Source organism: Podarcis pityusensis (genome assembly GCF_964106645.2).
Source record: "Podarcis pityusensis genome assembly, chromosome: 6".
NCBI lineage: Eukaryota > Metazoa > Chordata > Lepidosauria > Squamata > Lacertidae > Podarcis > Podarcis pityusensis.
In genome coordinates this window covers 7,722,342-7,743,835 of record NC_138030.1, presented here as the reverse complement: position 1 = coordinate 7,743,835, position 21,494 = coordinate 7,722,342, and the positions used below count along the sequence as shown (strand labels likewise).

General features: G+C 45.4%; 1 protein-coding gene across 2 annotated transcripts in view; it reads right to left on the bottom strand.

The window, feature by feature from the left end:
* CHRNA4 (cholinergic receptor nicotinic alpha 4 subunit) overlaps positions 1 to 21,494 on the bottom strand; it is an 84,211-nt gene that overhangs the window by 28,185 nt on the left and 34,532 nt on the right. For both annotated transcript variants that reach the window (XM_081011204.1, XM_081011205.1), the window contains exons 3-4: positions 16,355 to 16,399; positions 14,283 to 14,392 (exon numbers count right to left, since the gene is read on the bottom strand). In XM_081011204.1, the coding sequence (XP_080867330.1) occupies positions 14,283 to 14,392; positions 16,355 to 16,399 (155 nt within the window). The remainder of the gene's footprint in view (positions 1 to 14,282; positions 14,393 to 16,354; positions 16,400 to 21,494) is intronic.

Sequence of the window (21,494 nt, the reverse complement as noted above, 5' to 3'; positions counted from 1 at the left end):
GATGGCTGGAAAGACGCGTGGCTTCTATGTGGAGCAGATTTAATAATTTATTTCAAGTTGAAGGCAGAATCTCTCTTTTCTGCAGGCCTTTGCTTTCTGATGAGAGCTACTGCTTCTGCAAAAATCTGCGGGGGGGGGGGAGTTCTTTCCACACTTTCAGTTCTGTTCTGCTACCTTCCCCTGTTCCACTGTGGGTTTGAGCAGGAAATCCAGTCATCAAATAACATTAACATCCCTTCTCCTTCTTCTTTGGCGATCACTCGTAGCTGAAACCATAAACATGGTTTTAACAATGAGTCCGTAAGTGACTGTGGAGGCCAATTCTGGATCCACACGTCCTTCCACAGTGTGGACATTGGTTTCCGGGCAGCGGTTTATCAGCAGGAAATCCAGTCATCAAACAACATTAACATCCCTACCTGAATCTAATCCGTTTATTCAGTTCAGATCCTCAGTTTGCTACAGCTTTAAATTTATTGAGTTCCTCCCATCTCTTCCTAGGGTGTTTTCCTCTGCTCTTAAAGTGTGGTATAAATATTCATGTTGGGCAAAAGATTCCTGTATTTCAGGGGATTGGACTAAATGACCCTCGTGGTACCTTCCAGTTCTACAGTTCTATGATTCTAAGAAGTACAAAGTTTGGTGGTTATCTAATTCCCCATCCACACACTCGTCTGAAAAGGGTGGACCAGGTATCTCATAAACGAATTTGCAGGAGACACCAGGTTCAACCCGCAGCATACAAAAATAAGGAGAGAAGGAATTAAAACATCAAGAACATTGTACTGCTAGATTTCCTGCATTTGCAGCAGGGGTGAGGGATACAGTCAGCCTGCTTTTTGCAAAAGACCTACTGCACATAGTTGTCAACTTTTAATAATAATAATAATAATAAATTTTATTTATATCCCGCCCTCCCCAGCCAAAGCCAGGCTCAGGGCAGCTAACAACAAACAAATAATCAAACACCCTTTTCTTGCGAGGAATCCTATTCGGAATAAGGGAATTTCTCTTTAAAAAAGGGAAACTTTGACAGCTATGCTGCTGGAGTGCTCCCAAACTCACTTGTAGAACTGAATGCAACTCCCAGATGGATTACATCTTTCTCAAGATTTGGTGTGCATTTTCCATGCGCAAAAAGCATGCGCCAAAAAATCGGTATTTCGCATAAGCAAAGGGTGCATTTATGTAGGAAGTGTGAACAATGTGAACAATGTGAACAATGAAATGACATGCAATGGGATGGCGCACAGGATGAAATGGCATACAATAGGATGAAACAGACCTATCATTTGCCTGCGAGACTGAAATGAGACAGAATTAGCCACTCGAAACATCCCTGCCACATTAACATGGGGTTGGACTCGATGACCTTTGAGATCACGCCAGCTTTATGATTCTGTGATCATATTTTCCATGTCAGAGGTTCAGGGAGGGGATGGAGGTGGAGGGAGCAAATGAATGGAAGGATGTGGCAGCTGCGGCAAACCGCGTTGCTCCATTTTTCTAATACTGGAACCCATTATTACAAGGTTTGTGGATTTCCTTGCTTTAATCTAATTTAATTTTTTTACGTGTGGGGAAAGCATGGAACTGTGAAGAGCACAATGTGAGCAGGAGTGGGAGAGGAGAAACAGGGGGACGAAGGGAGCTTTCACTTTTCATGATCCAAATGAAAAACGACTGTTCTGGAGAACTTTACATAATTGCTTCCTAGTGTCTCACCACAGGAGGATAAAGGAATTCCTAAAGCAGGTCATTGCCTCCCTTGCATGCTCCCCAGCTGTCTTTTTCTGCTATTAATATCAGACCAGTACACAGAAGCCAGCATTAGAGGTGGTGTTGTCAAAAGCGATCTCCAATGTGCTTCTGGATTTCCACCAGGAGTGGAAAACAACCCTCCGCACCTCCATGGTTTGTACCAGCAAGACAGAATGCACAAGCGAAAGAGAAGGAAGGGGGAGAGGGGAAAATGAGATGTTTGACAGGCAACCAGTCACACTGTAAGATGAAGGAAGAAAAGAGCAAGTGTGGGCCTGTGGTTGGACTAGGAAGACCCAGATTCAAATCCTGCCTCAGTACAGATGGGTGAATCCATCATTTTCAGTTTCTCCCGGGTTCCCCTTTTTCCATTCTTAAGTTCAATTCTCCACATTTCCGTGCCAGTGTGCAATCTCTCAGCGCTTCAGTGTGGATTTCTCTTGATATCCTTGTGTGTGTGCAATTAAGTACAGTGGTACCTTGGGTTAAGAACTTAATTTGTTCTGGAGGTCCGTTCTTAACCTGAAACTGTTCTTAACCTGAGCTAATGGGGCCTCCTGCTGCTGCTACACTACCACTCAGCAATTTCTGTTCTCATCCTGAAGCAAAGTTCTTAACCCGAGGTACTACTTCCAGGTTAGCGGAGTCTGTAACCTGAAGCATTTGTAACCCGAGGTACCACTGTATAGCACTTAAAAAATAGGACAGCCTTAGGTTGCCGATCCCTGCTATACAGGGGTATACAGATGTCTTCTAAAGGTTGTAGAGTTAATTATCTCCTTGGCTCAAGGGTCACGTAACTCCATACCCTCCAGCATTTCTCTGATGAAAATAGGGACACCCTAAGGAAAAGCGGGAAATTCCAGGATCAAATCAGAAACTGGGTTGGCTCCTGTAAATCCAGGACTGTTCCTGGAAAATAGGGACACTTGAAGGGTTTGTGCACTCCATTGTCTTTGGGACAGACAGATGCCAACATCTTTCCTGGTCCTTATGCCCTGCTTTCTAATGTTCTCATTACATTGCATTATCTGTGATGTTATAGAACTGTGCCTTTTTGATCTATACATTGCCATGTCCCACCAGAGCATCCCATGTTGCCGTCCTTTATGCTCATGGGTGCTTCTGCTCCCCGTGAGAGTGACAGGCTGTATGGCACCCTTGAGAGGGGAAAGTGCTCTTGCTGGATCTATAGCTATTGCAAGAGCAGACTCTTTGCATTGTTGTATTATCTCAGCCTTGGAGTTTTTGGGTCCCCTTGAGAGTGGCCTCAAATCTGTTCCTCAGCTTTAAGTTGGGAATGCTTCCCCCCACTAAACTCATTAATGTGTAGCTCTAATTTCCTCCGTACTCAATATTTGCTGAACAAAGGGTTTCTTTAATTGGAGGATATTGCAATTTGAATGTTAACAGTTGTGCCTCTTTAATGTTTAGCCAGGGGCTAGATGATGGGGGAAAGCTGTATTTGACTAACCTAGTTCTGCTTCGGTTTGTATGCATGCAGGAAGAGCACATTAGCGAACTGATATTTCTGCCCTCGTGTGGACCCTGCGAGGCATTTTAACAGGAGAACTTCCCCATGGATTGTACCATGCAACTATATTGTCAGATGACAGTCAAAGAAATAGACTTGTGATCTGCAATCCTTGATTCACTCCCACTAAAATCAGCTGGGCTTGCTTTTCTGAGCAGACTTCTACAGGACTGCACTGCAGCAAACAAATTTGAACCCTGATCCCTCTGGTCTGTCCAGTAATCTATTAAGCTCAGTGCATTGGCTCTAATTATTATTCAATGTGTGTCCCAAGGAGCTCAAGGTGGTGTAGGTGGTTCTTCATCTCCCCATTTCACCTTCACAATAACCCTGCGAGGGAGGATTGCTTGAGAGATGGTGACTGGTCCAACGTCACCCAGGGAGCTTTGTGGCTGAGTGGGGATTTGAACCTTGATCTCCCAGGTCATAGTCCAGCACGCTAACCATTGCACTACAAAGGTAATGGGTTGTGTTTATTACCTCGGTCCTGCATGTTTACATGGTGATCCTTCAGGCAAGCTCCCTGCAAGACCTCAAGCCTTGCAGAAGCCACAAAGGTAGCGGAATAAAAGGAGGGATTTCTAGCCAACCAGTCAGCTGTCCAGCTCACCACTCTAGGGAGATAGAGTCAATGACACTCCAGGTCTGATAGCCTGCAAAAGGTTTCTGTTGGCTCTAGAAATAGCACCATTTGTTTCTAAGTGTGTATTTATACAAGCCTGTGCAAATGTTATGCAGATCAGTGTCCTCTTTTCTATGATAATGATTATGTGTAAGGAGCCACCCAATTAAAGGTGCCAGAGCCTGAACTCAAGACCTTCTGCGTGCAGGGATATCTTCCACTCAGCTATGGCTCTTTACCAAGTGGATCCTGCCTTGGACCGGTTCCTCCTCCGCGTCCTGCTTCACTGAGATTTCTTGGCAGTGCATTGTTAATCTGCAGTAAATACCTCGGTATAAATGCCTGCCAAGTCCCCCAGTCGTTCCTACAAATGGAATTGTCTTAATAAACCAAAACACAATGACTTTCGCCTGCTGACTCTGCAATTGTCTGTAAGGAATGGTTTGGCTGGTGTTTCATAAAGCAAAAAAAGCTCCCTCCCTGTTGACAGCAATGAGCAATTTTGGCTGAGGCAGAGGTTGTTCTAGGTGGAGAAAGAGTTGGCAGGAGAAGAGACGGAAGGGGCAAAAAGAGCACAGGGCAAAGGTGGCCCTTTTCGTAATTGAGATCAGGGTGTTGGCACAGGGCAGGGCCAGCAGGTGGAAGAGAGGCCATAGGATTGAGGTTGAATCCTGACAAGACAGAAGTACTGTTTTGGGGGGAGAGGGGGCGGGTGGGGGTGGGAGACTCCCTGGTCCTGAATGGGGTAACTGTGCCCCTGAAGGACCAGGTGCGCAGCCTGGGAGTCATTTTGGACTCAAAGCTGTCCATGGAGGCGCAGGTCAATTCTGTGTCCAGGGCGGCTGTCTACCAGCTCCACGTGGTACGCAGGCTGAGACCCTCCCTGCCCGCAGACTGTCTCGCCAGAGTGGGGCATGCTCTAGTTATCTCCTGCTTGGACTACAGCAATGCACTCTACGTGGGGCTACCTTTGAAGGTGACCCAGAAACTGCAATTAATCCAGATTGGTGACTGGGAGTGGCCGCCGGGACCACATAACACCGGTCCTGAGAGATCCGCATTGGTTCCAGTATGTTTCCAAGCACAATTCAAAGTGTTGGTGCTGACCTTTGAAGCCCTAAACGGCCTCGGTCCTGTATACCTGAAGGAGCATCTCCATCCCCATTGTTCAGCCCGGACACTGAGATCCAGCACCGAGGGCCTTCTGGCGGTTCCCTCATTGCAAGAAGTGAGGTTACAGGGAACCAGACAGAGGGCCTTCTCGGTAGTGGCACCCACCCTGTGGAACACCCCCCCCCCTTCAGATGTGAAGGAAATAAGCAGTTATCCTATCTTTAGAAGACATCTGAAGGCAGCCCTGTTTAGGGAAGTTTTTAATATTTAATGCTGTACTGTTTTTAACATTTGATTGGGAGCCACCAAGAGTGGCTGGGGAGACTCAGCCGGATGGGCGGGGTATAAATAATAAATTATTATTATTATTATTATTATTATTATTATTATTATTATTGGTGGAACTGACCAAAAGTGTATTCCTTTTCCCAGAATGAGCTTCTAACAGTGTTCAGTGAATATGCATTGCGCTGCTATCATAAAAAACAGCCCTGCTGGACCATGCCAGTAGCCCATCTCATCCAATGACCAACCAGGTGCCCACAAGAAGCCTGCAATGGGCAAGAGAAAGAGAAGGAAGGGAGAGAGGAAAAATGGGACATTTGACAGGCACTTGACGCTTGGTCGGCTCCTGTGCGCCGCGCTAAACAGACGTGGAGCTGAGCGGGGACCGCCTTCCGTGATGCTGGCCGGCTTCCCATTGGCTGCAGGAAGCTCCTGCAGCCAATGGGAAGCTGTGCATGCCTCCTCTGCACTGGAAGGAGTACTGGAAATAATAATAATAATAATAATAATAATAATAATAATAATAATAATTTATTATTTAGGCCCCGCCCATCTGGCTGGGTTTCCCCAGCCACTCTGGGCAGCTTCCAACAAAACACTAAAATACAATAACCTATTAAACATTAAAAGCTTCCCTAAACAGGGCTGCCTTCAGATGTCTTCTAAAAGTCTGGTAGTTATTTTTCTCTTTGACATCTGATGGGAGGGCGTTCCACAGGGCGGGTGCCACTACTGAGAAGGCCCTCTGCCTGGTTCCCTGTAACTTGGCTTCTTGTAGCGAGGGAAATGCCAGAAGGCCCTTGGTGCTGGACCTCAGCATCTGGGCAGAATGATGGGGGTGGAGATGCTCCTTCAGGTATACTGGACCGAGGCCGTTTAGGGCTTTAAAGGTCAGCACCAACACTTTAGCGTTGGTGCATGCATGGGTGCGCACTCCAGCCCACCACGGTGTCTGCGGGACCATGAACCGGCCCAAGCCACAAAAACTTTGCCAACCCCTGCTGTATAGGGTCTCCGGCTGTTTTTGGACTACAACTCCCATCATTCCCTAGCTAGTAGGACCAGTGATGGGAATTGTAGTCCAAAAACAACTGGAGACCCAAGTTTGGGAAACTTTCGGAAAGACCTTGTTCTCCTTCTGGAATAAAGCTGAAAACTGCTTTATTCCAGCAGACTTTTTGGAATTGACTGCTTTTAAGGAAAAGACTCTTAATGGTGTGTTGTACTATTTGTCCCCACACCCCATTCGCCTTCTGCATTTTAATTGATATGCATTTTCTTTTACATAGTTCAATTACTTTTTGACCATGATGCTTGATATGGTTTCAGCCATGTGTTTTTCATCTCCTTTTGTTTTAATTTCTCTCAGCTGCCTTGAGTTCTGGTTCTGAGAGAAAGGCAGGTTGTTGTTGTTTAGTCGTTTATTGTGTCCAACTCTTCGTGACCCCCTGGACCAGAGCACGCCAGGCACTCCTGTCTTCCACTGCCTCCCGCAGTTTGGTCAAACTCATGCTGGTAGCTTCGAGAACACTGTCCAACCATCTCGTCCTCTGTCGTCCCCTTCTCCTTGTGCCCTCCATCTTTCCCAACATCAGGGTCTTTTCCAGGGAGTCTTCTCTTCTCATGAGGTGGCCAAAGTATTGGAGCCTCAGCTTCAGGATCTGTCCTTCCAGTGAGCACTCAGGACTGATTTCCTTCAGAATGGATAGGTTTGATCTTCTTGCAGTCCATGGGACTCCCAAGAGTCTCCTCCAGCACCATAATTCAAAAGCCTCAATCCTTCGGCAATCAGCCTTCTTTATTGTCCAGCTCTCACTTCCATACATCACTACTGGGAAAACCATAGCTTTAACTATACGGACCTTTGTTGGCAAGGTGATGTCTCTACTTTTTAAGATTTGCCATTGCTTTTCTCCCAAGAAGCAGGCGCCTTTTAATTTCGTGGCTGCTGTCACCATCTGCAGTGATCATGGAGCCCAAGAAAGGAAAATCTCTCACTGCCTCCATTTCTTCCTATTCTGTTTGCCAGGAGGTGATGGGACCAGTGGCCATGATCTTTTTTTCTTTTTTTCTTTTTTGATGTTGAGCTTCAGACCATATTTTGTGCTCTCCTCTTTCACCCTCAATAAAAGGTTCTTTAATTCCTCCTCACTTTCTGCCATCAAGGTTGTGTCATCTGCATATCTGAGGTTGTTGATATTTCTTCTGGCAATCTTAATTCCGGCTAGGGATTCATCCAGCCCAGCCTTTCGCAGGATGAATTCTGCATATAAGTTAAATAAGCAGGGAGACAATATACAGCCTTGTCGTACTCCTTTCCCAATTTTGAACCAATCAGTTGTTCCATATTCAGTTCTAACTGTAGCTTCTTGTCCCACATAGAGATTTCTCAGGAGACAGATGAGGTGATCTGGCACTCCCATTTCTTTAAGAACTTGCCATAGTTTGCTGTGGTTGACACAGTCAAAGGCTTTTGCATAGTCAATGAAGCAGAATCAATGAAGGCAGGTTATAAAGAAATAAATAATAAAGATGCAATGACGGAAGCCTCATTGGCATAGCCCTCCATTGGCACAGGCCTTTGCCAAGGTCTAGGGCAGGGTTTGTGTGTGCTGCTATTCACTGAGCCTTCAAACTAATCTAACAGAGCTTGCCGAAGAGAAATCCTACCGCATACTAATTCCCCCTTAGGATATTAATTTGGCTTTAGATTCTTCATGAATCTTGACAAGTATATATACTCCCTGGAACAAGCTTCGCCAGTTACTGATTTAATTTGGTCCTCTAGAGAACGACGGTAGAAGCTTTTGACAATAATGAGCCAAGATGAGAGGATAACGGAACAGCTATGGGGATGCGTCCCTGGAAGATACAAATCTCAAATCTCAGTTTCACTTCCCTTTGTCTTTATTTCTCCCCAGCGAAAGAAACACGAAAGGCTTCGAGTTGTGTTGTTATGTTTTCTTTATAGTTACAGCCAAACTAGATGTGACCCGGAAGGTCCTGTTGTTGCTGTTGTGACTAGGTGAAGATGAGTGGTGGGAGGCACCAGCTGGGGAATCCCTGAGGGAACCCCCGGGGAAGAAGGCTCAGAGCCAGGGGATTGGTGGTGGGACAATGATGAGTGGTCAGAGGGAGAAGAGGGAGCAGACTGGGAGGAGGAGGTGTTGGAAGCTGAAGAGGCAACAGGGTTTAGTGAGCAGGAAGAGGCTATGACAGACAGCAGTCTAGAATCAGAGGCAAGAGAGGACAAGCGGGGTCAGGAGACAGAGATGAGGGAGGCTGCTGAAGAATCTAGGGAGTCTCCCCACCCTCTTGAGACCAGCTCCACCCCTATCCCCTGTCCTCCAAGAACGTGTAGAGAAATGAAGAGGGTGGAGCAATGAGAGGCAAGACGAAGAACCTTAGGCTGATGGGAAAGGAACTGGCGTAGAGCTTTAGAGAGCTATGGGAAGGCAAGGACCTTCATACTGGAAAGCAGTTCCCTCACTGTGAGAAGTGAGGTTACAGGGAACCAGGCTGAGGGTCTTCTCGGTAGTGGCACCTGCCCTGTGGAACCCTCTCCAAGCAGATGTCAAGGCAAGGAAGTTTTTAATGTCTGACACTGTATTGTTTTTAATATTCGGTTGGAAGCCGCTCAGAGTGGCTGGGGAAACCCAGCCAGATGGACAGGGTATAAATTATTATTATTATCATCATCATCATCATCATCATCATCAGGTGCTTTATGGTTTTCTGGCTGGCCTACACCTGACTCCAGCTCCTGACAGGTTGTGGTTTTACCAAACTTCTGAGATGTTCGTGCACACGGATGCAAATTTCATCAGAACAGCCGCAGCAGAAAGGGTTCCCTGTGGGGCAGTTGTCCACCCGAAGCTGACCTCCTTGAACCACCCTTTTCCTCACAAGAGGAAATACATAGGAATCCTGTATCTTTCTCCACAGGTGGAAAAGAAGTTGGGGGAGGGGGTATGGTTGTGATAAGATAAAACTGTTTTGAATTTGTTACTTCCATTTCCCCCAACTCCGTCTGCCAGCCGACCAAACATAAGCAATCTATGGGCAAAGAGATTGGGTTTGAAAGGGAAGAAGAAGAAAAAAATCGGTTCTCATGGGTGAGATGTAAGGCTTTTGTAGTGCTTACCAATAGTGGCTGGTGTTCATTGGGAAGGAGAGTATGGAAGGCAAGGAGATAAGTAGAAAGTGGAGCCAGAGTCTATAGCTGGCAGAGCAACTCCCTGATTGGTTGCAAATAAGATGCCAGGCAGGTGGGGGTCAGCTAAGGGCAGACTAAGGTGGGTGGCACAGCACCCTGTTTGCCCTTATAGATCAGCCTCCGTTGGTTCTTACTTTACTTTCTATTATTATTATTTGTTGCTGTTTAGTCGTGTCCGCCTTTTCGTGACCCCATGCACACCAGGCACTCCTGTCTTCCACTGCCTCCCGCAGTTTGGTCAAACTCATGTTAGTAGCTTCGAGAACACTGTCCAACCATCTCGTCCTCTGTCGTCCCCTTCTCCCTCTGCCCTCAATCTTTCCCAACATCAGGGTTTTTTTCCAGGGAGTCTTCTCTTCTCATGAGGTGGCCAAAGTATTGGAGCCTCAGCTTCAGGATCTGTCCTTCCAGTGAGCACTCAGGGCTGATTTCCTTCAGAATGGATAGGTTTGATCTTCTTGCAGTCCATGGGACTCTCAAGAGTCTCCTCCAGCACCATAATTCAAAAGCATCAATTATTCAGAAATCTGCCTTCTTTATGGTCCAGCTCTCACTTCCACACATCACTACTGGGAAAACCATAGCTTTAACTATATGGACCTTTGTCGGCAAGGTCTCTGCTTTTTAAGATTTTTTTTTTAAGGATTATTATTATTATTATTATTATTATTATTATTATTATTATTCTGCCCTATACCCGCAGGTCTCAGGGTGGTTTCAATGTGGCCAATAGGTTGTTAGGTGTGTCCTTTGTTTCATTCTACAAATAATCCCTTCAGTAGTCCACACTCTGCAGCCTTCCTGGGTGCCCACGTTTCTTGAAAACCCCGTGACACCCTCAGCTGGGCTTTCCTGTAAGCATGGGAAGGTCTGAGGGCTGCTATTGTGTGTCTAACAGCTGTTGGTTGTTGTTGTTTTTAAAGTAGATGCTGTAGTAAAGCTGTTTAGTTGTTGTTGTTTTAAAAAACCACCCTGTGTAGAAGGCTTGATTTTAAGGCAAAAGGGAGGACTTGCCTTAAAAACAAAAGAAGCAACCACACCAATCTCAGGTACTCACTAGGTCAGGCATAGGCAAACTCAGCCCTCCAGATGTTTTGGGACTACAACTCCCCTCATCCCTAGCTTACAGGACCAGTGGTCAGGGATGATGGGAATTGTAGTCTCAAAACATCTGGAGGGCTGAGTTTGCCTATGCCTTGCACTAGCGAGACTCCTTAGTGCTTCAATTAAAACCCAGTGGTGAAGATATTGTGGGGTGAGTCTTTCTGTGTGGCATTTTCCAGATCTAGAATCTCAAGCAGCCAGGGAGGCTGCAAAGAACTGGGGGGAAGTTGAAAGGAAAGAAAACACACAAATACCAACCACAACCATCACCTTACCATGATAAGGTGAGCTCAAAACAACACAGCCATTGAAATTCTAACATGCCCCCAGAAAGAGGCAGAAGAATGGAAGCCTCTTTCGAAGGAGAAAGGAAACGTTTGAGAAATTAGAGGTTTGGGCACAGCAGTAATTAAAAAACAGTCTGCAGAGAAAGAGTTAAGCACCCTTACTGCTGCTCCGCACACATTTTCAGCACCCCCCCATCTCTACTTATTCCCCACAAATGCATTTCAGTTTTAAAAGTCAGGAAACTGTTCACAGGCCTCCCATAGCTTGCCCTTGACATTTCTGTCTTGCTTCACCCTGGATCTTAGAGCAGGCAGCCCACATCAAACCACGTACAAAAATATCCATTTAAGAAGGAAGGCTGAAATATCAAATGTGCAAACAAAGAGAACACCTTCCTTTCCAGCTAAGCTGTGGATATTATGAGACCAGCTCAAATACAAGGTTTTGGAATGGTTTTCCACGCATCATCCCATGAACAGCAATCAGAAAGGAGGGCAGATTTTGCATTTGCAATGATCTCTCGCCTTTTCACAGAGATTGTAGCCAAGGTAGCTAACCATTTAAAATAAAACTACAAAAACAAATGTACATAACAAAGCTGAAAGCACTGCGGACGTTTCTGTGTGAAAGCACACAGGAGCAAAACACTCAGAGCCTGCTTTAGCTCTGCCTTTATTTTGGAGGGGGTTCCAGGGGACTGACAGCAGACCGTACAAAACTATGGGATGGAAACTATCGTTGGGTTGACAACAGTGGCTCAGGAACAGTCTGCTTCCTGTTGCAAAGGAAGGCAGAGATTTTTCTCAGCCTGGACCACTGGATTCTGAAACAGCAGGAGGAGGGGAGATGGATAAGCTGTCTCCATGACGACTAGGCCCAGGTTACCTCATGCCCCAATGGACCACAATGTGAAGAAGATATGAAGTTGGATACTTTTAGGGTCTCTTGGTCTGAGGGAGCCCTAGTGAGATCCTAGGAACATGACAGCCAGCCCAAGACAAAGACGTGGTACTTCAGGACAGTCAAGACCAGAGGTATGATGAACTTTCTGCCCCATGACCTGTCATTTCCCAATACAGAACCAAAAATTTAGTTATGAGGAAAGGGGGTGGGGAGAACCCACCAGCAAGTTCATTTCTACTAACCTTCACCTGAATTCACCTGAACCTCTCTCCTGTTTGGAATAGAAACCTACAAGTCATGTTTCCTTAACTTTTTGAGGTCAAAATACTATACTGCTGGTAATGGAGTAAGACTTTAACTATAAGGTTAGTGGAGTTTAGGTGGACCAATGGGAGGTTTAGCTATGGTTAAATTGCAGTCAATTTTAATCTTGCATGCTTTAATTGCATGTAATAGCTACTTTAACTGATGCTTTAATAGAAGACTTTACACTTTATTTCCCCATGTAATCATTTCATCGTAATCCTCCCCCCACTGCGCCACATGAACTCCTCCTTATATTTTCCCTTCCTCAAGATTCGTTTAGGTATAATGTGCTTCTGTGTTCCCTTTGAAATTCTTTGTGGATTATGCCTGTATCTCCCATAAAGAGATAGGCATTCACTGGTTCCCTACAGTGAATTTTTAAATTTTTAAATATATTTCCCAAACTGACTGTGGGGTAACCAGCCTTGTATAACCAGCATCCTTAAGACTAAAGTTTAGACTAAATGACTAAACAACAACTTTGGCCACCTCATGAGAAGAGAAGACTCGAAGTACCTATTTATCTACTTGCACTTTGACGTGCTTTCGAACTGCTAGGTTGGCAGGAGCAGGGACTGAGCAACGGGAGCTCACCCCGTTGTGGGGATTTGAACTGCTGATTTTCTGATCGACAAGTCCTAGGCTCTGTGGTTTAACCCACAGCACCACCTGTGTCCCCTGAAAGGAACTTAGAAGGGGATATTTTAAAGGACTTACAGTCTATGTTCTCTCACCCAAGAGTACTTGCTCCCAACCTGGATCTTAGGCATCCAGGAAATTTGCTCCTTTTTTGCAGAGCAAAACAATCTACATTTTACCTTTGTACAGAAGTCTAGTTTCGACATGCGAACGCCACTCTCTATCCTACATCCAGGCAAGCTAGAACCATGATGATTGTTGGACACTTTCTAGCCAGCCAAAAACTCTCAAGGAGGGCATAAAAGAGGGCCAATAAGGGGTGTGGCTAAGGAGGGGGTGTGGCCTGAGGAGCATCCCAGTGGTCAGAGAGACCCAGATTTGGCCTTAAGCTCCCAACCCCTGATGCATAGGACTGCAAGGTTAGTTACATTAAGCTCAAGTCTGCTATGCATTTTCCCTGCAATGTTTTGGCCCAGATTCATAGTATCCAAACACACATTTGTTCTGCTATACTGAGCTACTGATTCCACACTGACCGGAATCGTAATGCTAAATCCGAAACAAATCCTCTGGTCCCAACTCCTGTTTAGACTGAGGTTCCATGACATTGAAAGGCAATAGTTCGATACGTGCAAAGATCACAGAAACAAATACTTCCCTTTCCTTGGCTCTGATCCAGGAAACAAATCATATAATATTAAAATGCTGCTGTTTCATTTAGCATAAGGTATTCTCATGTACTCATGGATTATTAATTACACAGACCCTGCAGAGGCTATCAGAAGGAAGTCTTTAGCAAGAGATGGCCGACTTAAAAAGGAATGATTTGTTCTCATTTTGGCGTGCTTTAATTCCAAAGTGGCTGTTTTTGAACAGATATTTGGGATTTAATATTTATGCATTGGTTATAGTGGTTTTTGTACTTTTAAGAGGCAGGTGATCTATGAACAAAAAGTGGGGGAATGCAGCTTTTTTTTAGTTTGTTAAACCTTACATCTCACGGCAACTCTGACGGAAAGGGGGCGGCCGTATGCAGTCGCCACCACATCTAAATCTATTACTCCCCACCCCACCCATATCTCCACCTCCATTTCCTCAGATTTAAACAACACTGTAGGGAGACTGGGAACATGGGACTTATAGTTTAGCTAGAGTTTACAGACAAGAGGCTTCCCCGGTCCACCGACAGGCTCGGTGCACTGGACTCGAATCTTGGCCTCCTTCCAATGTTGCGCATCATACACATGATGTCATAGGCAGGCCCCAATGCTGAACATTCCCCAGTGTTCCCAAGCCAGCACCTCTGACTGAGAGCCCAACCAGACTATATCCAACAGGCCCTTCCAAGGGAAGATGGCCTCACAGATGAGCTGCTTTTAACGGAAACTCATTGATCAACCCTTCTCTCGTCAAAAAAACACACCCCAAAATGCTTCTGATGAGACTTTGGGTTTCTGGAAAGCTTTTAAAGCCACTTTTCCAAAGCAAATTTGTGCAGAATGGCACCTTACTTGTTGTAGAGAACAATGTCCGGCCTCCAAATGAGCTCAGAGGGAATTCGTATAGAAGTCACGTTTTCGTAGTCCTCGGGATCCCAGCGTAGCTTATAATCGTGCCACTCCTACAAACCCAAACAAAAGTGTTTTTATATATATATATATATATATATATATATATATATATATATATATATATCAGCATAGTTAATTGGACTAAAAAGTGAAAATGAAACTAATTAGCATCTTGAGAAAATGAATTACTGTCCTGCAATTTGCAGTATTAAGCGTGGGTATGAAACACTGCATGCTAATTTGTGTAACAGGATCCCAGCTGTAGCCAGCTCTGTTCCAGCCCCATTTCCCAGGGAGACAAACCCCATTCTGTGTGAAAGGCAGGGTTCTGAGAGACTTCAAATGAAACCCGCCTTGAACAAACAGTGCCAGCCTCTGTGATCTAAACCATTGAGCCTCTTGGGCTTGCCAATCGGAAGGTCAGCGGTTCGAATCCCCGCGATGGGGTGAGCTCCCGTTGCTCCGTCCCAGCTCCTGCCAACCTAGCAGTTCGAAAGCACGCCAGTGCAAGTAGATAAATAGGCACCTCTGCGGCGGGAAGGTAAATGGCATTTCCGTAAACTCTGGTTTCCGTCACGGTGTCCCTTTGTGCCTGAGCGCTGCAACCCCATAGAAACCTTTGACTGGACTTAACCATCCAGGGGTCCTTTACTTTTACCTTACTGCTCTGGCATGCTGTACAGTGGCCATCAAATATGGGGCAAACAGCAGGAGGAAGGGGCTGGGAGGAAGGGGGTGCAAGATTTCCAGGTCAACAAGGCCCCTTTTTAGAGTCAGGGTGGGTGTTAACTAGGACTTGTGTGAGCATCCCAAATTCTCTTTTTGCTTGGTTTCTCATTTCTCCAGTCTTTTGTTTAGTTCTTCACATTTCCAGATCAGTTTGCAATTTCTTTTTATTGAATTGAAAACTCATCAGCATTTCCGGGCAGAAATTCTAACATTTGTATGCATTTTTGCCTATTTCATTTTTATTTTTTGCAAAAGCAATTTCCCCTAATGTATTTCGTATGTTATGTCATTCATTTAAGGCATTTATATACTGCCTAATCATGAGCATTTCTAAGGAAAGCGCATGAAAAATAAACCAGGCCAAGCATAAAACAATAAGCGGCCTTCTCTCAGTATACCTGCAGGAGCATCCTCACCCCCATCGTTCTGCTCGGACACTGAGGTCCACCTCTGAAGGTCTTCTGCTGGTTCCCTCATAGCGAGAAGCAAAGTTACAGGGAACCAGGCAGAGGGCCTTCTTGGTAATGGCGCCCTCCCTGTGGAATGCCCTTCCTTCAGATGTCAAGAAGATAAAGAATCATGTAACTTTTAAAAGACATCTGAAGGCAGCCCTGTACTGGCATGTTTTTAACATTTGATGTTTTTAATTATATTTTTAGATATGCTGTAAGCCACCCAGAGTGACTGGGGAAACAGCCAGATGGGATGGGTATAAATAATAAAATTATTATTATTATTATTATTATTATTATTATTATTATTATTATTAGCCTACTGAAATAAGAAAGTAATTGCTATGTGCCTGAAGTTCAGCAAGGAAGGTGCCATAGGCTGAATGCACTGAGTGCATATATTTTCACTAATATGCACATTTTTGTGCACCCTTGCACCATGTTGTACGCAATGCTTGCATGAGAGAGCTGCATTGTATAGACTTTGCACCTGAAATATGTCAGCTGGTAGCTAAAAATGAAATCTTTGCTCTTTCATCAATGGTGCAACATTCCCTTCCATTTTGGGTTGCCTCGTTTCCCCTCTTAATTCCACTTTTTTTTTTCATTGAAGAAACACATCCGTTGGCCAGTTGAAGACAAATATCTGAATGCATTCCAGTGCTGAGGTCCTGAGCACTACTGAAATGGAACTGTGCAACTGCATTCGTATTTGCCCTTGAAAACATCCCACTGGATTACACCCTCTATTTTCTCAACAGACAAAAAGTGAGACATTTGTAGGGGGGGGAGGACTGAGAAATATGGGATAAAACATCTTGGTTGACTCACTTGTTTCACCCACACGTTCGTGGTCATCATTTGGTTTTTTTCATCCTGGAGAGGGGGAGAAAGAGGGGGGAAGTCTGAGTTTCAAGAAGAACAGCCACTGTCCACAAACAGCTCCTGAAATAGCAGCTTTCTTTTTTTAAAAAAAGTTTTTTATTTATACAACAAGAAAAACAAACAAACAAAAAACACAAATACCGAATTACACACAAATTACAAAAATAACCATAGACACTTAATATTCTTAGCAAACAATAAAACATCTATTGGTCTTAACACTAAAGACCGAACCTCCCGTCTATTCCATACTTCAAATTCATATTACTTATTGCCAATACACTTTTTTTTTCATAATTAAACTTATTCTCATTAAATCTAATTTCTTATATCTACCTTGCAACTATTACTGTAGTTCCTCGAATGCTGCAACAGAATTTAAACTACTATATTTATTTTTCAGATATTCTTTAAAAACCTCCCATTTAGAAACAAATTCCTGTTTTGATTTATTTTTTATTTTTTCTGATAAACCATCTAATTCAGCATATTCTGTCAGCTTTTGGATCCAATCTTGAATAGAGGGGATTTCATTACTCTTCCATTTTGCTGCGATCAAAACTCTTGCTGCCGCCGTCGCATAAAAAAAGATACCCTACCTCTTTTGTGGAATATCCAAATCTGTTATTCCCAGGAGGTAGGCCTCTGGTTTTTTATTGAAAGAGACCTTTAGCATTTTTTGCAGTTCTGCATGTATACTCTCCCAGAATACCTGTATTTTCCTACATATCCACCACATATGGTAGAATGTTCCTGAGTCTCCGCATCTCCAACAATTACTTGATACATTTTTATACATTTTTGAAAGCTTCCATGGTGTTAGATACCATCGATGTTGCACTTTTGAAAGTTCTCTCTAATCGTGTAACAATTTGTGAATTTCCAATTGATCTTCCATACATTTTCCCATTGGGCCATGGTTATTGAGTGGCCAAAATCCTGGGACCACCTCACCATTGCCACTGTTACCTCCTCCTCCTTGACTGTCCAGTCAAGGAGGAGTCGGTAAGTTTTGGAAAGAGTTTTTCTTTTAGAATTTAGAAGATCAGATTCGAATCGGGAAATTTCTGTTGAGAACCCCTTTTGTTTGTCAGATTTAAATTTTTCAAATAACTGATGGTATTGGAACCAGTCTGAAATGTGGTCTCTTATTTCCTCAAAGTTTTTTTAATTTTATTTGGTTATCTTCATTTTTTAGAAGTATTTTATATGTTGGCCAGCTTTCCTGAGTATTTTTCCGTTTTACTGCTATGGCTGCTACTGGAGAAGTCCACCACGGGACTTTAGGCTCCATCAGGTCTTTATATTTTTCCCATACAGCAAAGAGTGACCTTCTTATTATATGGTTGGTAAAGTTTTTTATGAATTTTCGCTTTTCCATATATTAGGTAGGCATGCCATCCCCAACGGTTGTCAAAACCTTCCAGGTCGAGGAGGTCCGAATCCTGCAACGTGCACCAATCTTTTAGCCAGGTGAAACAGGCTGCCTCGTAGTAAAGTTTTAGGTCGGGTAGGGAAAAGCCTCCTCTCTCTTTTATGTCTATTAATATCAGGTGTTTAATCCTAGGTTTCTTCCCTTCCCACAGGAATTTGGAAATTTCTCTTTGCCATCTCTTGAGACAACCTGCTTCGCCCAGTATTGGAATCATTTGAAATAAAAAGATTAATTTTGGAAGTACATTCACAAACAGCTCCTGAAATAGCAGCTTTCATTGCTGCCGTCCACTTTTTTTTTTTTTTGCAAGTCACCAGTAATCGCAGTAATAAATGTATTTAAGCATCAGCTAAAAAAATGAGAAGGGTGGCGCTGTGGGTTAAACCACAGAACCTAGGACTTGCCGATCAGAAGGTCGGCAGTTCGAATCCCTGTGACATGGTGAGCTCCCATTGCTCGGTCCCTGCTCCTGCCAACCTAGCAGTTCGAAAGCACATCAAAGTGCAAGTAGATAAATAGGTACCGCTCCGGCGGGAAGGTAAACGGCGTTTCCGTGCGCTGCTCTGGTTCGCCAGAAGCGGCTTAGTCATGCTGGCCACATGACCCGGAAGCTGTATGCCCGCTCCCTCGGCCAATAAATTGAGATGAGCGTTGCAACCCCAGAGTCGTCCGCGACTGAACCTAATGGTCAGGGGTCCCTTTACCTTTACCGAAAAGAATGAGATGTTTCCAAACGTCTTAGCTTCATGTAAAACAGAATGCATCTGCTTCTCTGCTGCTCAGCAAGCAAGCCTAGCAGCCTGATCCAGAGGCTGTGCACCCAGGGGCAGGGCTAGCCGTCCACGGCGAGTGGCGAGCATCCCAGGGGGCGGGGCGGTGATGTCACCCCCCCTCAGGGATGGCACCTGGGGCATGCCACACCCACCGCAGCCCCCTTCCTCCGCCAGTGGCCTGATCTCATGCAGTTTCTCTAACAGCTTGCACTATGGGGGCTATGATTCTATTAGCCACTGAAGGCTCCAGGAGGGCAGCACTTTAGCCTGGCATCCATCCAGCACATTTCTGAGCACAATTCAAAGTGTTGGTGCTGACCTTTAAAGCCCTAAACAGCCTTGGTCCAGTATATCTGAAGAAGCGTCTCCACCCACATCGTTCTACCTGGACGCTGAGGTCCAGGGCCTTCTGGCTGTTCCCTCACTGTGAGAAGTCAAGTTACAGGGAACCAGGCAGAGGGCCTTCTCGGTAGTGGTGCCCACCCTGTGGAACACCATCCCACTGGATGTCAAAGAGAAAAACAGCTACCAGACTTTTAGAAGACATCTGAAGGCAGCCCTGTTTAGGGACACTTTTAATGTTTGATGCATTACGGTATTTTAATATTTTGTTGGAAGCCGCCCAGAGTGGCTGGGGAAGCCCAGCCAGATGGGCGGGGTATAAATAATAAATTATTATTATTATTATTATTATTATTATTATTATTATTATTAGAACTTCCTGACAGTAAGAGCTGTTCGACAGTGGAATTTGCTGCCAAGGAGTGTGGTGGAATCTCCTTCTTTGGAGGTCTTTAAGCAGAGGCTTGACAACCATATGTCAAGAATGCTCTGATGGTGTTTCCTGCTTGGCAGGGGGTTGGACTCGATGGCCCTTGTGGTCTCTATGATTCTATGATTCTATGATCCACCCATTTATTGGTCATGAGGCTGAGCAAACAGGACCTGAGCACAAAAGCCCTCTCCTCTCCTGTGGTTTCCAGCAATTCGTATTCAGAATCATTGCGACCTCCAAGTGCGGTGCCAGAGCATAGTCATTGTGCTTAGTATCCCTTCCTGCGTTCCTGCATTGCATGGAGTTGCAGTACATGATTCTTCAGGTCCCTTCCAACTCTACAATTGGTGGCTATCGCCATCTCTTGTGGGAATGAGTTCCATTGTTTAACTGTGTGCTGCCTCCCTCCCTCCGACCCTAGCCTGCAAATCTCCCCATTGAGAGGGCAGAAGATGGCTGTTCCCGTCTCTCCCCTCTTGTCACTGCTGCTCACAGGGAGCATCAACAGGGCAGTGGCCACAAGGAGGAGGGCTCAGTGACTCGGGGTCAGCAGTGGAGTCCCTTCTGGGGTGTGGGCCTGGGCAAGTGCCGGGTGTTGCTGACTTCTGACACCAGCCCTGCTTGAATCCACCCCCTCCGCATGTATTCAGAGGGAAGGGTCTGTAGCTCAGTGGTTAGGCTCCTGCTTTGCATGTAGAAGGTAACCCTGCCCAGTGGCGTAGCGTGGGGGGTGCAAGGGGGGCCGGCCGCACCGGGCGCAACATCTGGGGGGGCGCGCTCGCACTCGCAGCTCTCTGCCCCTACCTGGCTCACTCACTCTCTCTCACTGCAGTGCTGGCTGTGCGAATCCAATCCGAGCCGCTGGGTCGCCGCCCACTGTGGAGGGGGTGGGTGCCAGGCGTGCGGTGCGGAGAGAGAGCGAGGGACTATCTGGGGGAGGAACAGTGCAGCAGCCGCCCAGCGCAGCGCTGAGCGCGGGAGAGAACCACACCAGACCAGCCCAGGCAGCAGCAAGAAGCTGACAGCGGCGGCAGGTTAGGGGTTAGGGGGCGCAAATTACTTGCCTTGCCCCGGGTTAGGGGGCGCAAATTACTTTCCTTGCCCCGGGTGCTGACAACCCACGCTACGCCGCTGACCCTGCCTGAAACCCTAGAGCAGGCTTTCTCAACCTGTGGGTCCCCAGATGTTGTTGAACTACAACTCCCATCATCCCTAGCTAGCAAGGTCAGAGCTCAGGGATGATGGGAGTTGTAGTCCAACAACATCTGGGGACCCACAGGTTGAGAACCGCTGCCTAGGAAGTTACTGCCAACCAGTGTAGACAAACCATGGTACCTTGGTACTCAAACAACTTGGAACCCAAACACTTCAAACCCGGAAGTAAGTAAGTCAACATCAACTTTGTTGGACTGGTCATGTTGCTCAGATGCCTGATTATCGTCTTCTAAAGGAACTACTCTATTCCGAATTTAAAAGTGGAAAGCGTAATGCTGGTGGTCAACAAAAGAGATTTAAAGACTCTCTCAAGGCAAATTTTAAAAATGTAGTATAAACACTGACAATTGGGAAACACTGGCCTGTGAGCACTCCAGTTGGAGAACAGCCTTTACCAAAGGTGTCATGGGCTTTGAAGACACTCAAACTCAGGACAAAAGGGAGAAATGCACTAAGAGGAAAGCATGCTTGGCAAATCCTCACCATGATCAACTCCCGCCTGGAAACCTCTGTCCCCACTGTGGAAGGACGTGTGGATCCAGAATTGGCCTCCACAGTCATTTATGGACTCATTGTTAAAACCGAGTTTATGGAAGACAATCTTGCTCGGCTACGAGTGATCACAGAAGAAGAAGAAGAAGAAGAAGAAGAAGAAGAAGAAGAAGAAGAAGAAGAAGAAGAGACAATACAGTGGTACTTTGGTACTCAAACAACTTGGAACCCAAACACTGCAAACCTGGAAGTACGGTATTTTTTGCTCTATAACACGCACCCGACCATAACACGCACATAGTTTTTAGAGGAGGAAAACAAGAAAAAAAATATTCTAAACGAAACAGCGGATGTATGATTTTTGTGGTTCATGCTGTGGCCACAGACATGTGATCT